Source organism: Chiloscyllium plagiosum, unplaced genomic scaffold (assembly GCF_037043375.1).
Source record: "Chiloscyllium plagiosum isolate Xiang-an unplaced genomic scaffold, Cpla_swu_hap1 HiC_scaffold_31, whole genome shotgun sequence".
In the NCBI taxonomy this organism is placed as follows: Eukaryota; Metazoa; Chordata; class Chondrichthyes; order Orectolobiformes; family Hemiscylliidae; genus Chiloscyllium; species Chiloscyllium plagiosum.
This window is the reverse complement of record NW_028270169.1, coordinates 56,618,281-56,631,023: the sequence shown is the minus strand read 5'-3', so window position 1 is coordinate 56,631,023 and position 12,743 is coordinate 56,618,281. Positions and strand designations below refer to the sequence as shown.

Sequence of the window (12,743 nt, the reverse complement as noted above, 5' to 3'; positions counted from 1 at the left end):
AAATCCTTCTTCGGGAATGATGAACAAATTTGAAGAACAAATTGATGAGCAAATTCATCAGTTTGAGAAACTGGTTCATAAAGTATATAGAACTCTGCATTTTGTAAGTAGGGGCATAGAGTACAAAAGTTAGGATGAATTGTTAGAAAGTAGAGGGTCATTGTCTACTGGAGAATTGTGTCCAGCTTTGGTCACCAGACATTAGGAAGATGTGAAGGTTTTAAAGAAGACTAGCAAGGGAGATTCCAAGGCTGAGGGACTTCAGTTATGTGATAGTCTGGAGAAGCTGGAGTTATTCTCCTTGGGGAAGAGAAGGTTGACAGCAGGTTTGATAGAAGCATTCAGAATCATGAAGGACCTGGCCAGACTAGACTACTCTTCCCATTGATGGGAGGGCCAAGAATTCAGAGGACAGCTGTAAAAGATCAATAGCTGAAGGACCAATGGCAATCTGAGGAAAAGCTTTTTAGTGCATTGAGTGGTTGGGATCTGGAATGCACTGCTGAAAGTCCAAACTCAAACTTGCTCCCAAAGGGGTTTGGATTAGCACCTGAAAAGAGAAAAAAAACATGGCCACAAAGAAAGGGCATGGAGAAGCTGATTTATTCCTGCAGAGAGTCAGCAAGAACATGACATGTTCTAACTATTCATTAATTCAATCAATGATTCTGAGATCAGAGACAGGAAATTTACCAGTTCCCTGGCCTTATTAACTCTCAGGTTGAACATACAGCAAGGTCACAGCAGCTAGCTTGCAGGAATGCTTGCCATCTGTGGTATTTGAGTCCTGCCTTAATTCCTAGTCTTGCTGTTGTTTTAGACTTGGAGAAGGGCCAAGGAATCTCAGTCTCTCAAAAATATTGTTGTTTCCATGTTTGTAAGTATGTTTCCCCTCTGCTCTTAAGGTATTTTGTTTACTATTGTTTTTATCAATGACTAATCTCAGCTGTGAATTGTTGACAGGGCTCCTATGGTGTTGTGAAGCTGGCCTACAATGAAAACGATGACAAGCATTATGTGAGTAAACATTTCTTCTCCTGATGTTTGTCCTTCGGTGGATCTCAACAATTGACCATTCAGAACTTTTCATGAATTATTTGAACGTTTGGACAGGAATGGGATTGATACTCACTGAATCTGTCTGATATTAATAGGACAAAGTTAAAAATCACACAACACCAGGTTATAGTCCAACAGGTTTATTTGGCTTCCAAATAAACCTGCTGGACTATAACCTGGTGTTGTGTGATTTTTAACTTTGTTCACCCCCAGTCCAACACCAGCACCTCCAAGTCTTTAATAGGACAGCCACAGCCTTAGCTGTCTGTTAACAACCAGTGCTGTTACTCTGGCCATTTTGAAAGGGTCATTCCATTAGGTATTCAAATAGTCTGACTCTTTCAGGTCATAGGCTCCTTCTAAAGGCAGTGTCTGCTGACACCCAGAACTGTGGGCAACTGCTTGTGTTCAGAAAGATGCAGAGAAAATCCAGACTCACTACATTATCGCATAAAATTTCCATTGAAGTCACTACATCATGCACATGAGAAGAGTGCAGTTTTGAAATGGGGATCAGCATAGAAGACAATGAGTGCCGATGACTGATGAAGGGGAGGGAGAGAAAGGGAGCCCCATCCCCAACTTCCCTATCTAATGCCCATTCATACCTCTGCCCCATTCCATTCACAACCCCACCTGTCTTCACCCGGTCCCTCACATGCCTCCCTCCAGTCCCGTTCCTCTCCTCATGGTTCAGTCACCTCCTCCAGCACATCACCACTCCTCCCCGCCTCAGTTACCTTTATTTCATTCGTCACCACCCCCATGTTCTCACCACTGACCACGCGACCGTTATGAGTGTCAAATATGATTGTTGTCTCAATTGGAGGAGATAAATAAAAAAACAAACTATTTCTATTAGTGAGCGAGGCAATTAGTGTTGGGAGCTGACCATCAGCCAAAGAATGAAGGAAAAGGTCAGATGATTTTGTTTCACATAAAGAATCATTAGGATGTGTTTTTAAAATGTCACTCAAAAAGTCTAGGATGTGAAAGTAGCCACTCTCTCTGGGATCCCTTCCAACAATTGTGGGGCTTTCCTGAAGCATTGTCCTATGAGTTTAAATAGAAAATGCTGGAAATACTGAGTGTCTGTGGAAAGCAAAAGCAGTTTAATGCATCAGGTCTGTGATGCTTCTTCAGAATTTCAGGTTTAAAGCATCTACGGTACTTTTGATTTTGTATTGGAGCATAATAGTTTATATTTAGGGAAGGAAAGAGAGGAGGTGCCATGAATCTTCAAAGAGATGTCTTGAAAATTGTACAGCTGAAAGAGAATGGACCTAGCATTTGTGTCTGCTAAAACTTGGGTCAGCCATTCCTGCACCCACTCTTGCTGTATTGGAACATGAATCTTCTTAATACTGTCAAAACTGATAACCGAATGCACACAAACATCTCACAATTCACACAGATACACACACGCTCACATAGAGTTTAATGTAAGTTCACACACTGATACATCCATACTTGCACAGAAACATGCACTTTCACAGACAAACACACATATGCTCAAGAATATCCACACACAGATACTTGAGCATGTATACATTAATACACATAATCATGAGCATATATTGGATTCAAACACAGACACCTACATGTACATGTGCACACGTGCACTTATGTATACGCATTCAGATACACAGTCATGCACACACAACACAGTTATACACATTTGTGCACACAAAAAACACAAACAAACACACACATACACAATCATGTGCCTGGTGCTCATACACACAAATATAGATCAGTCAGAAGTGGGGCTTTTGTCATGCAGCCACTGTGCCTTATCTCTATGTTTTAGTGCAGAAATAAAAAGGCACCAGGCAATTATGACTCATTTCTAAAGAGCCTCACGAGTCCTATCCCACCAACTCCACAGCACACCCTGACAGGGAGCGTAAGATAATAACTGAGAAACACACCATTCCACCCCATCTCCTGTCCATTTGATGCACAAGAACAGTGACTGAACCGGCTGAAGAAGTGGTCTGACAGGTTGTGAGCAGTGATGTTTTAAGGACCCTTTCAAATCCCAAAGTGTTTGAGTGAATGCACAATGTGTATTCTTTGGGTAGGGGTTAGTAAATACAATGTCACAGAAATGTGCCGCAGCTGCACCAGGACATAAATTAACAATATATCATACAATTCAAAACAAAAAAAACCTGTTTGTGCACAAGCACTCAATCCTTTTCTGCCTCATTTTGGGAAGAAGATTTTTTTAAAGGGTTTGAAGGCAGAGCAGCTCTTTAGGAGGGGATGGATTAAGCGTTGGCGGAATCGGTTCCACCAGATATTCAGATCCACTGCCAAAAGCAGGAAGCAAATGGTGAGTGACGGCACTTATGGCAGGATCTTAGCAGCAGCAGCAGGCTATTGAAGATGGTAAGCCACCCCCAGGAACTGCCAGTTCAGACATTGGCAGCTTAGTCACCTTGGCAATGCTATTGGGTGTGATGCACATTGCTGAGACTGTCCTGAGACTAAGAGGCTGCATTGATAGATGTGAGCACTCACACCAGTTGGCCAGGCTAGCTCTGGCGATGACATGGTGTTGGTGAGGGTAGGCAATGCCATTCCTGCAGGGCTGGCCATTGCTGCCAGGAGTGTAAGTGCCACCAGAGGTAGTAAGAAACCCTTAATTGACCACTTAAGTGGCTCAGTTGGGCTCTCAGTTTGGAGGGTTCATTCATGACCTTCACTACCACTGCCATGATGGCATTGTGGCAGGGACGCACAAGGACATCACTGGCCTGAACTATTTTTATTGGCTGCTCAGCCTCCCAGCCCTTTGCCAGAAGGTTGGTAAAGTCCAATCCATGATTAGAGTGGTGCTGGAAAAGCACAGCAGGTCAGGCAGCATCCGAGGAGCAGGAAAATCGACATTTTGGGCAGGGGCTCTTCATCAGGGCTGATTCCTGATGAAAGGCTCCTGCCCAAAACATCGATTTTCCTACTCTTCGGATGCTGCCTGACCTACTGTGCTTTTTCAGCACCACTCTAATCTTGACTGTGATCTCCAGCATCTGCAGTCCTCACTTTTGCCAAAGTCCAATCCATGCTGACTGAGGGAAGTGTGAACTGGAGCCTTCTGCATCTTTGCAAATGACATCTACCCTCTATGTCAGAGCAGAGACAGCATTAACCCTGATGCCACTGAAGCGTACTTTTGACAGAAGCTGACACAGTCTGACAGACTGTTCCCAAACTGAGAAGGACAGGAGCTAAATCTGGCAGTGACTGTAATTACACACTATATCTCTCTGCCTGCCAGTTTCAGAGATTTTTCAAAAGACACTATTTGGTTACTCTACAATGAAACAAACAGGATAAAATGAATTTATGTCTTTAACGGGTTGTGGCATAGCTGGCTGGGTCAGCATTTATTGCTCATTCCTCATTGGAGGTGGTAGTGAGTTGATGTCTTGAACTGCCATAGTCCTTGGGATGGAGCTGCACTTATAGTGCCGTTGGGAAAGGAAATCCAGAATCTTGACCCAGTCACAGTGAAGGAACAGTGATATAATTTTAAATCTGGATGGAGTGTGATGTGGAAAGGAACTTGTGGGTGGTAGTGTCCTCATGCATCTACTGCCATAGTCCCTGTAAGTGGACAGGTCATGGGTATGGACGCTGCTATTGAAAGAGCCTGATGGGTTGCTGTAGTGCACCCTGAAGATGGGGCACATTGTCAGTGTGAATGTTGAAATTGTAGATGAAGTGCCAATCAAAAAGACTGCTTCCTCCAAGATGGTGTTGAGTTTCTTTAGTGTTGTTGAAGCTGTTTTCATCCAGGCAAGTGTAGAGTATCCCATCACACTCCTCTCTTTTCCTAATAATTGGTGGACAGACTTTGGGGAATCAGGAGGTAAGCCATTCACCCCGAATACGCAGTCTCTGATGTGCTCTTGCAGCCACAGTGTAAAATTTCTTGTCAGTGGTAGTTCTCAGGATGTTGTTATTATGGGATTCGGCAAAGGTAAAGCCACTAATTGTGAAGGGGAGATGGTTAGATATTCTCTTGTTGGAGATGGTCATTGCCTGGCACTTGTGGAGCACGAATATTACTTCCCACTTATCAGTGCAAGCTGTGCGGTGAATAATATTCTTCCATACGTTTGTTACTCACTAATTGATATTTCTTCCATCTCCATCTCTGATTAATGCTGCACATGATACCTTTCTCATCCTTCAGTTTTAATGGCATAATGTTAGATTCCAATGAATTTTTTCCTTTCTCCTCAATTGTCTCATGTGCACCGATCCTCAGGAATGGTGTATTGGTATTAGAAAATGTGCAGAGCAGATTCACCTGAATGAAAGCAAGAGGCAGAAGATCAAATTCTGACAACAGATTGCATCAATTTAATCTATCAATTTGTTAAGATAGAGACAGGCAAGCTGATTGCGGGCCAAGATTGCAACAGGATAAGTGTGGAGTCACACTATTTATGAAAGGAATGCTTGCGGTATTAGTGTTTTTCGTTTTACGGCACTGTTCGTGCTGCTTTGTTCATGTCTTTTAATACTTCCAGAAATTACTGTTCAAATGGCCTCATGTCTGGCCTTTCATTGTCCCCTTCTGTAAACTTCAACTTATCCAGATTTCTGCTGCTTGTTTGCTGTCCCATACAGTCAGATCCGCTGTAACGCAGTAGTTCTATTTTTGTGCAATCCCATATTATAAGAAAATCACTTAATAGCAGCACCATTTAAACTAATGGGGCCAGAATCACATTATAACTAATTCACACTTTAAAAATTTGTGTTTTAGAAACTGTGTCCCCAATTCGTTAATCGGGTTATAGCGAAATTGCATTAACGAAATGCGCGCTATAGCAGAACAACCTGTACTGTCCTACTCACTATTTACTGCCATACTGCAGTTGACGCACATTAAAAATTCTCATCTTTGCATTTAATTCATTTCCCTATATCTGTAAACTTTGGTCAGCATTTTCACCTTTGGTTCAAAGTCCATTTTATCTGATTAATCCTTTGTGCTGATTTATATGTTAAATATGCTGTACAAAATCCATTTGTTTTTGTTTCATGTCTAAAGAGAGAGTGAATGAGTGAAATATGTTTTTCACTTTAAACCTCTGATGGAGCATGAGCTGATTGTTTTCTGACTGCTCTTGTAATACCGTGTCAGATTTGTTTTAATTGTCTTGTGATCCTTCATCAGACTGCGGGTGACTAACCAGACATGGTGTTAGAACAATGAATAGGATTTGCAAAAACAACAAAGCCTATCCTGCCTGGCCCATCCTAAATTAAACATTGTGGTTCATTTACATCGGAATGGCCTCATTAGAGGGCCAAAGTAGTTTTTATGATGAGAACTTACATCAATTCTCCACCACTGCCATCCTCTCCAAAGCAGTTAGGGACATGCAGTAACAATAAGATATAGATTAGATTAGATTACATTACAGTGTGGAAACAGGCCCTTCGGCCCAACAAGTCCACACCGACCCGCCGAAGCGAAACCCACCCATACCCCTACATTTACCCCTTACCTAACACTACGGGCAATTTAGCTTGGCCAATTCACCTGACCCTGCACATCTTTGGACTGTGGGAGGAAACCGGAGCACCCGGAGGAAACCCACGCAGACACGGGGAGAACGTGCAAACTCCACACAGTCAGTCGCCTGAGGCGGGAATTGAACCCGGGTCTCAGGCGCTGTGAGGCAGCAGTGTTAACCACTGTGCCACCGTGCCGCCCACTATAGGAGCAGAATTAAGCCATTCAATCCATGTCTGCTGCACCATTCAATGTTTCTCAAATCCATTCTCCTGCTTTTTCCCTCTAACCCTTGACCACTTATTAAACAAGAACCTATCAATGACTGCCTTATATAGACTCAATGACTTGATCACCACAACCTTCTGCAGCAATGAGTTTCACAGATTCACCACCCTCTGGCTGAAGAAATTCCTCCTCACATGAGTTCTAAAAGTCCGTACCTTCACACTGAGGCTGTGTCCTTCGGTCCTGGATTCTTCTACTAATGAAAATTTCTCCGTGTCCACTACATCCAGGCATCTCAGTACACGTCCACTCTGTCAGAGCTGTCAGTATTCAGTAAATGCTGGCTCAGCTAGTGACACTCATATCTCATGAAGGAACAATAAAGAAAAACATTACTCTGATTGGACAAATTCCAGCAGGTATCATCAAATGACATCTCACCTCAAATTTCTCCTCTCTCAGCCATAGAAACATAGTCATTCAGCAGGGAGACAGACCCTTCAGCCCAACTCGTCCATGCTGACCAGGTTTCCTAAACTGAACTAGTCCCATTAGCCTTCTTTTGGCCCAAATCCCTATCCATGTACCTGTCCAAATCTCTTTTTTCATGTTGTAATTGTACCCACTTCTACCACTTCCTCTGGTAGATTGTCCCATATATGCACCATCCTCCACCTGAAAAAGTTGCCCTTCTGGTCCCTTTTAAATCTTTCTCCTCTCACCTTAAACCTATGCCCTCTAGTTTTGGATTCCCCAACCCGAGGAAATGACCTTAGCTATTTACCTTATCTTTGTCCTTTACGATGTTATAAACCTTAATAAGATCACCTCTCGGTCTCCTGCGCTCCAGGCAGAAAAGTCCCAGCCTATCCAGCTTCGCCTTTTAATACAAACCTTCCAATCTTGGTAATATTCTTGTAAATATTTGTTTCACCCTTTTACAATTTAACAACACTCTTCCTATAGCAGGGTGACCTGAATTGTAAGCATTATTCCAAATATGGACTTATTAATGTCTTCTACAGCAGTAACATGACGATCCAATGCCTGTACTTAGTGCTTTGACTGATGAAGACAAGTGTGCCAAATGCCTTCTTAGCCATCCTGTCTACCTCTGATGCCACTTTCAAGGAACTATACACTCTAGGTCTCTGTTCGACAACATTCCCAAAGCCCTACCATTAATTGTGTGCGTTCTGCCCCTGATTTGCCTTACGAAAATGTACCATTTTTCTGAATTAAACTCCATCTGCCATTCCTCAGCCCACTGGCCCAATTGATCAAGATCCTTTTGTACTCTTAGATAATCCACTGTCCACTATACCACCCATTTTGGTGTCATTCGCAGAGTTACTAACCATGCCTCTTATAGTCTCATCCAAATCATTTAAATAAATGATGAACAACAGTGTTTCCAAATAAACCTGTTGGACTATAACCTGGTGTTGTGTGATTTTTAACTTTGTTCACCCCAGTCCAACACCGGCGCCTCCACATCGTGGCTAATTTACAGGCTCACTTGCCTGCTTTCCTGTGCATGGGTGGACTACAAATCCCAGCTCTCAAGAGTAGTGTGTGCAGAGTATGTTGAGAAAAACTTGCTACCTTGTTAAACCAGGCAGCTGCCCTCCTGTTACAGCTGAGAGACTCTGCATGGGTTGGGAAAAAAAATCATTCCCACCCTCCACAGGTTTGGATGTCTCAGGAATGTTATGATTCATAGATAAGAGAACTCCTCATGAAATTTCAGCTGCTGAGTACTGCGGGAGGCAGATAAAACCCCATTCTCACTGAGTGGATTCTTACGATGTTTATGATAAATGCAGCCAATGACCTGGAGTTCTTCTGCTGTTTGAGTCAGAGGGAAAGAAAAACCTAATCAGGGAATGGCTTAATGAAAACTGAAATGCTTGAATTTTTCATCAGTCCAGCTTAGCATATCATTATGAGTCTGCAACCACACCTAGGGCTTGTGCTTTTGATCTCGAGTCACGGAATGCAACATTTCATTGGCTGCATGGGATATCAACATCTTGCATTTTCATAATGTATTTTAGTCTGTTCCCTAGAGTGTGGTGGATGCAGGGTCACAATATTTTTAAGCAGATTCTTGGCCAATGAGGGAGTTGGAGTCTATCGAGGGTGGTTAGGAAATTGGAGCTGAGACTGCAATCAGATCAAACGTAATCTTATTGAATGGCAGAGCAATCTTGAGGGGTCAAATGATTTTGCTCCTACTTATTATGTTTCTTTGTAACCTAAAATTTTCTCTCCATTCACACACCATCGTGACTTGGAGCTGTGTTGCCATTACGTAACTGTTGTTGATCTTTGCTCTGGAACTCCCTCTCTAACAGCACAGTGGGTGTCCCTACATTCCAACCACTGCAAGGGTTCAAGAAGGCAGTGTATCATCACACTCTCCAGGACAATTCGGGATAGGCAGTACATTCTGGCCTAGCCAGCAATGCCCATTTCCCATGAACAAGTTAAAAAAAAAAACTAGCAAAATGTGCTGGCACATTTCCCAGCTGCATTATCAAATAAAAATTAGTTACAACAGGAAATATGAAGTCAAGTGACCAATTGCTTAGTCAAAGAGAGATCTTTTAAAGCAGGGTCTAAAAGGGGAGCAAAGAGATGAGGTTCGTGAGGTTTGGATGGGCTGATGCTTTTGGAAGATGGGAGCTAACCAGAACCTTCAAACGGTGCAATCTGAAAAGTGTCAAAGTTTGATTTCCTTTCCACCATGAACAGCTCTTTCTCATGAAGGGGAGAGAAGCTGTCAGATTTCCTCCACTGTAACCCATCACCAAATGCTTAAATGATTCTCGTCCTTAACCTCTCAATCTCAAGTGTGGTTATTGAAAACAGCACTTGAGCCACTCCAACCCCACCCCTGGCATGTTTCATCATTTAAGTCTAGTCCTTGCAATTCTGTATCAATATTTCTTGTGTGCACTTAATTGACATGTTGCATTAGTCTGATTGGTAGTCGTAAACTTTGTTCGAAGATTCTTTGAGTGGGTACATTTAGAAATAAGAGTCGTGGTTTATGTTGCTGACAGGAATTCTCTCTCTCTCTCCCTCAGGCCATGAAGGTACTTTCTAAAAAGAAGCTGATGAAGCAGTATGGATTTCCACGTAAGTGTGCCCTGGAAATTTTCCCAGATACCAGTCACCTTGGATACCTCAATTAGCTTCCAATCAGGCCTGATTCTAAGCATTTGGTTTTTAAATTACAGCACTTAGCACACAAATATGCCAGAGTCACATAATAAGATCAAGGGGCCTTTTATGTTGTTTATTCCAAGCAGGCGATAGGTTTTTGCTCAAACAAATTGCTGAATTTGGTAGCTGCTGGTGAGCTGATCAGCTGACAGCTTCAGGAATGTAAAATCCTGCCTTTGTCAGACTGATGATGGTACACCAAAAAAATGGAGATGTACACAACATTGCCATAACCTGAGTAACATTGTTAGTAACCAATCACACCTCGAATAGCCAGTTAGTAACAGTCACACCTTGAGTAACTGGTCAAATTGCAAGAAACCAGTCAGTTAATAAAAGTCACATCATGAGTAAATTGTGAGTGTGCAAGTAACCAGTCACTGTTAAAATAATCAGTAGTAACAGTCACATTGTGGGTAACTTGAATGCACAAGTAACCAGTCTCACCGTCAGTAACCAGTCACTTAGCCTTAGTATTCACAGCCTGAATAATAAGTCAGACTGGAAGTAATCAGTCTCACCACCTGTAACCATTCAGTAGAACAATCCCCGGAATGAAGATAATATTGTATAGATTTTATTCGGTATGTTTATATGCTTAAAAGTCATGCTGATGATTAAACTGTCTGTCCATGATCAAGTTTGACTGGGGATATTCCCTGATAATTGAACAGTGTTCACAACTGTCCAGATACTGAAGCAGTTTGTGTCTGTATGCAGTGAGATCTGGACAGCTATCCTGATGAAATAAAAGGGACATTTGCACTACAAAAGTGCCATCTCCTTTAGGAGAGAGGCAAAGGGTCTCTTGTTAACATTTAACAGCATTAACATTCTGAGGATTACCATTGAGCAGAATCTAAACTGGACCAGCTGTGTAAACACTGGCGACAAGAATAGGTCAGAGGCTGGGAATCCTGCAACAAGTAACCCACTTCCTAATTCCCCATCATCCACAAGGCACAGGTCAGGAGTGCGATGGAATAACTCTCCAATTGCCTGTTCCCACAACACTCAAGAAGCTTAACACCAGCCAGGACAAAGCAGCCTATTTGATTGGCACCCATCCACCAAATTCACTATTCATTCTTTCTACCACTGACATACAGAAGCAGCAGGTTTACCATCTACAGGACCCAATGCAGACTTTCACCAAAGCTGTCCTGAAAGAGCCTCCAAAACCAAAATCCTAATCATTTAGAAGGACAGGGGCAGTGGATGCATGGGAGCATCACCACTTGCAAGTACCCCTCCAAGCCACTTATTATCCTGACTTGAAAATACATCACTGCTCCTTCAGTGTCACTGGATCAAGACCCTGGAACTTCCTTCCTAACAGCACTATGGGTGGTTCAGTGACTACAGTGACTCAAGAAGGCATCACGCCACCACCTTCTCCATGGCAAAATATTCAAATAAATCCTGACCTTACTAGCGATGCTTGGATCCTGTGAATGAATTTTAAAAATCTTAGATATTGGGCTGCCTCAACCCTTTCTTATGAGGAAGATGCTCAAGTTTATCAACTAGCTTCCCCCAAAATCCAAGATAATATATGCAGACTCACATTTGTGATATATCCTCAGCTACTGTTTCAGTGGGAGGGAGTACTACACTATTGGAGCTCTAACACTAAATTGACATCCTGTTTACCATCTTGTGGAGATGGAAAAGATCCGATGCCAGCATTTAAAGCAGAGCAGGATGTTTGTCGAATGTTCAGTCCAATAACTACCCAACAACACAATGAGCAGATTATCTATCTCTTTCTCTTATTGTTGTTTGTAGCTACAAGGCTTGTTGAAATGCCCTAAACAGTGCAGGATAAAGTCAAATTCTCTTTCTCTCTCTTTCTCGTGCTCTCGCTCTCTTGTGCTCTTTCTCTCTTTCTATGCCACTCAGTTTCTCTAGCTCCATAAAAAAATCTCCTCTTCAAAGGATCAGATTTTAAGTCTAAGTCACTGAGTGTAAAAATCAAAGCTGACACTCCAGTGCAGTCCTGATGAAGTGCAACTCTGTCAGAGGTGCCAGCTTTGCCATCTGGTGGTGCTGTGAAGTGGTCTATAAATATACATATTTTTAGATGACTTAAAGAAGAACCCTGAGCAATTGTAAGCCCATCTTAGCTTATGCCTTAGGTTTTCTGTCATATCCACTTTAAAAATCAGTAATGGTGAAAATGTTAAAATGAAAGCTCACAAACTATTACTGCTACCTTGGCATAGTGCTGCATGTTTTGTTTTGATGCCCTTGCTCAATCCACAGCTCAACATGCATTGTTCAAAGTTTAATCTTCACACAGCTGTCAGCCTTGAAACGGGAATGATAAACATTTGTGATCAGATTGCAATCTCTAATATTAACATGCAGAGCAGAGCTGGAAATTGAAACCAGCTTCTGATGCAAGTCTTCCATTAATCAGCAGTAACATCTCACCAACGGAATCACATAAAATGCACCTTAAAAATTCTTAATCATGCTGCCAACTCCAAACAATGCTCTTTAGATTCAGAAAAAAAATGTACTTTTCACCATCTGACACGGAAGAGATATTAAGAGATATTAGTGAAATGAATTTAGGAAATTGCAGCTAAAGCTCTCTTACACTTTCCCTCCTGTAAAGTGGCTGTCAGCCAGATAGAGAAGTCTGAAACAAGATACTAATCCTTATTGGTGAATTTCTTCA

At 42.2% G+C, this 12,743-nt stretch overlaps 1 protein-coding gene across 13 annotated transcripts in view; it reads left to right on the top strand.

Annotated features, from left to right (window-relative positions):
- camkk1a (calcium/calmodulin-dependent protein kinase kinase 1, alpha a) overlaps positions 1-12,743 on the top strand; it is a 259,555-nt gene that overhangs the window by 161,747 nt on the left and 85,065 nt on the right. For all 13 annotated transcript variants that reach the window (XM_087977564.1, XM_087977554.1, XM_087977557.1 and 10 more), the window contains 2 exons: positions 964-1,017; positions 9,919-9,970. In XM_087977564.1, coding sequence (XP_087833690.1) covers positions 964-1,017; positions 9,919-9,970 — 106 coding nt within the window. The remainder of the gene's footprint in view (positions 1-963; positions 1,018-9,918; positions 9,971-12,743) is intronic.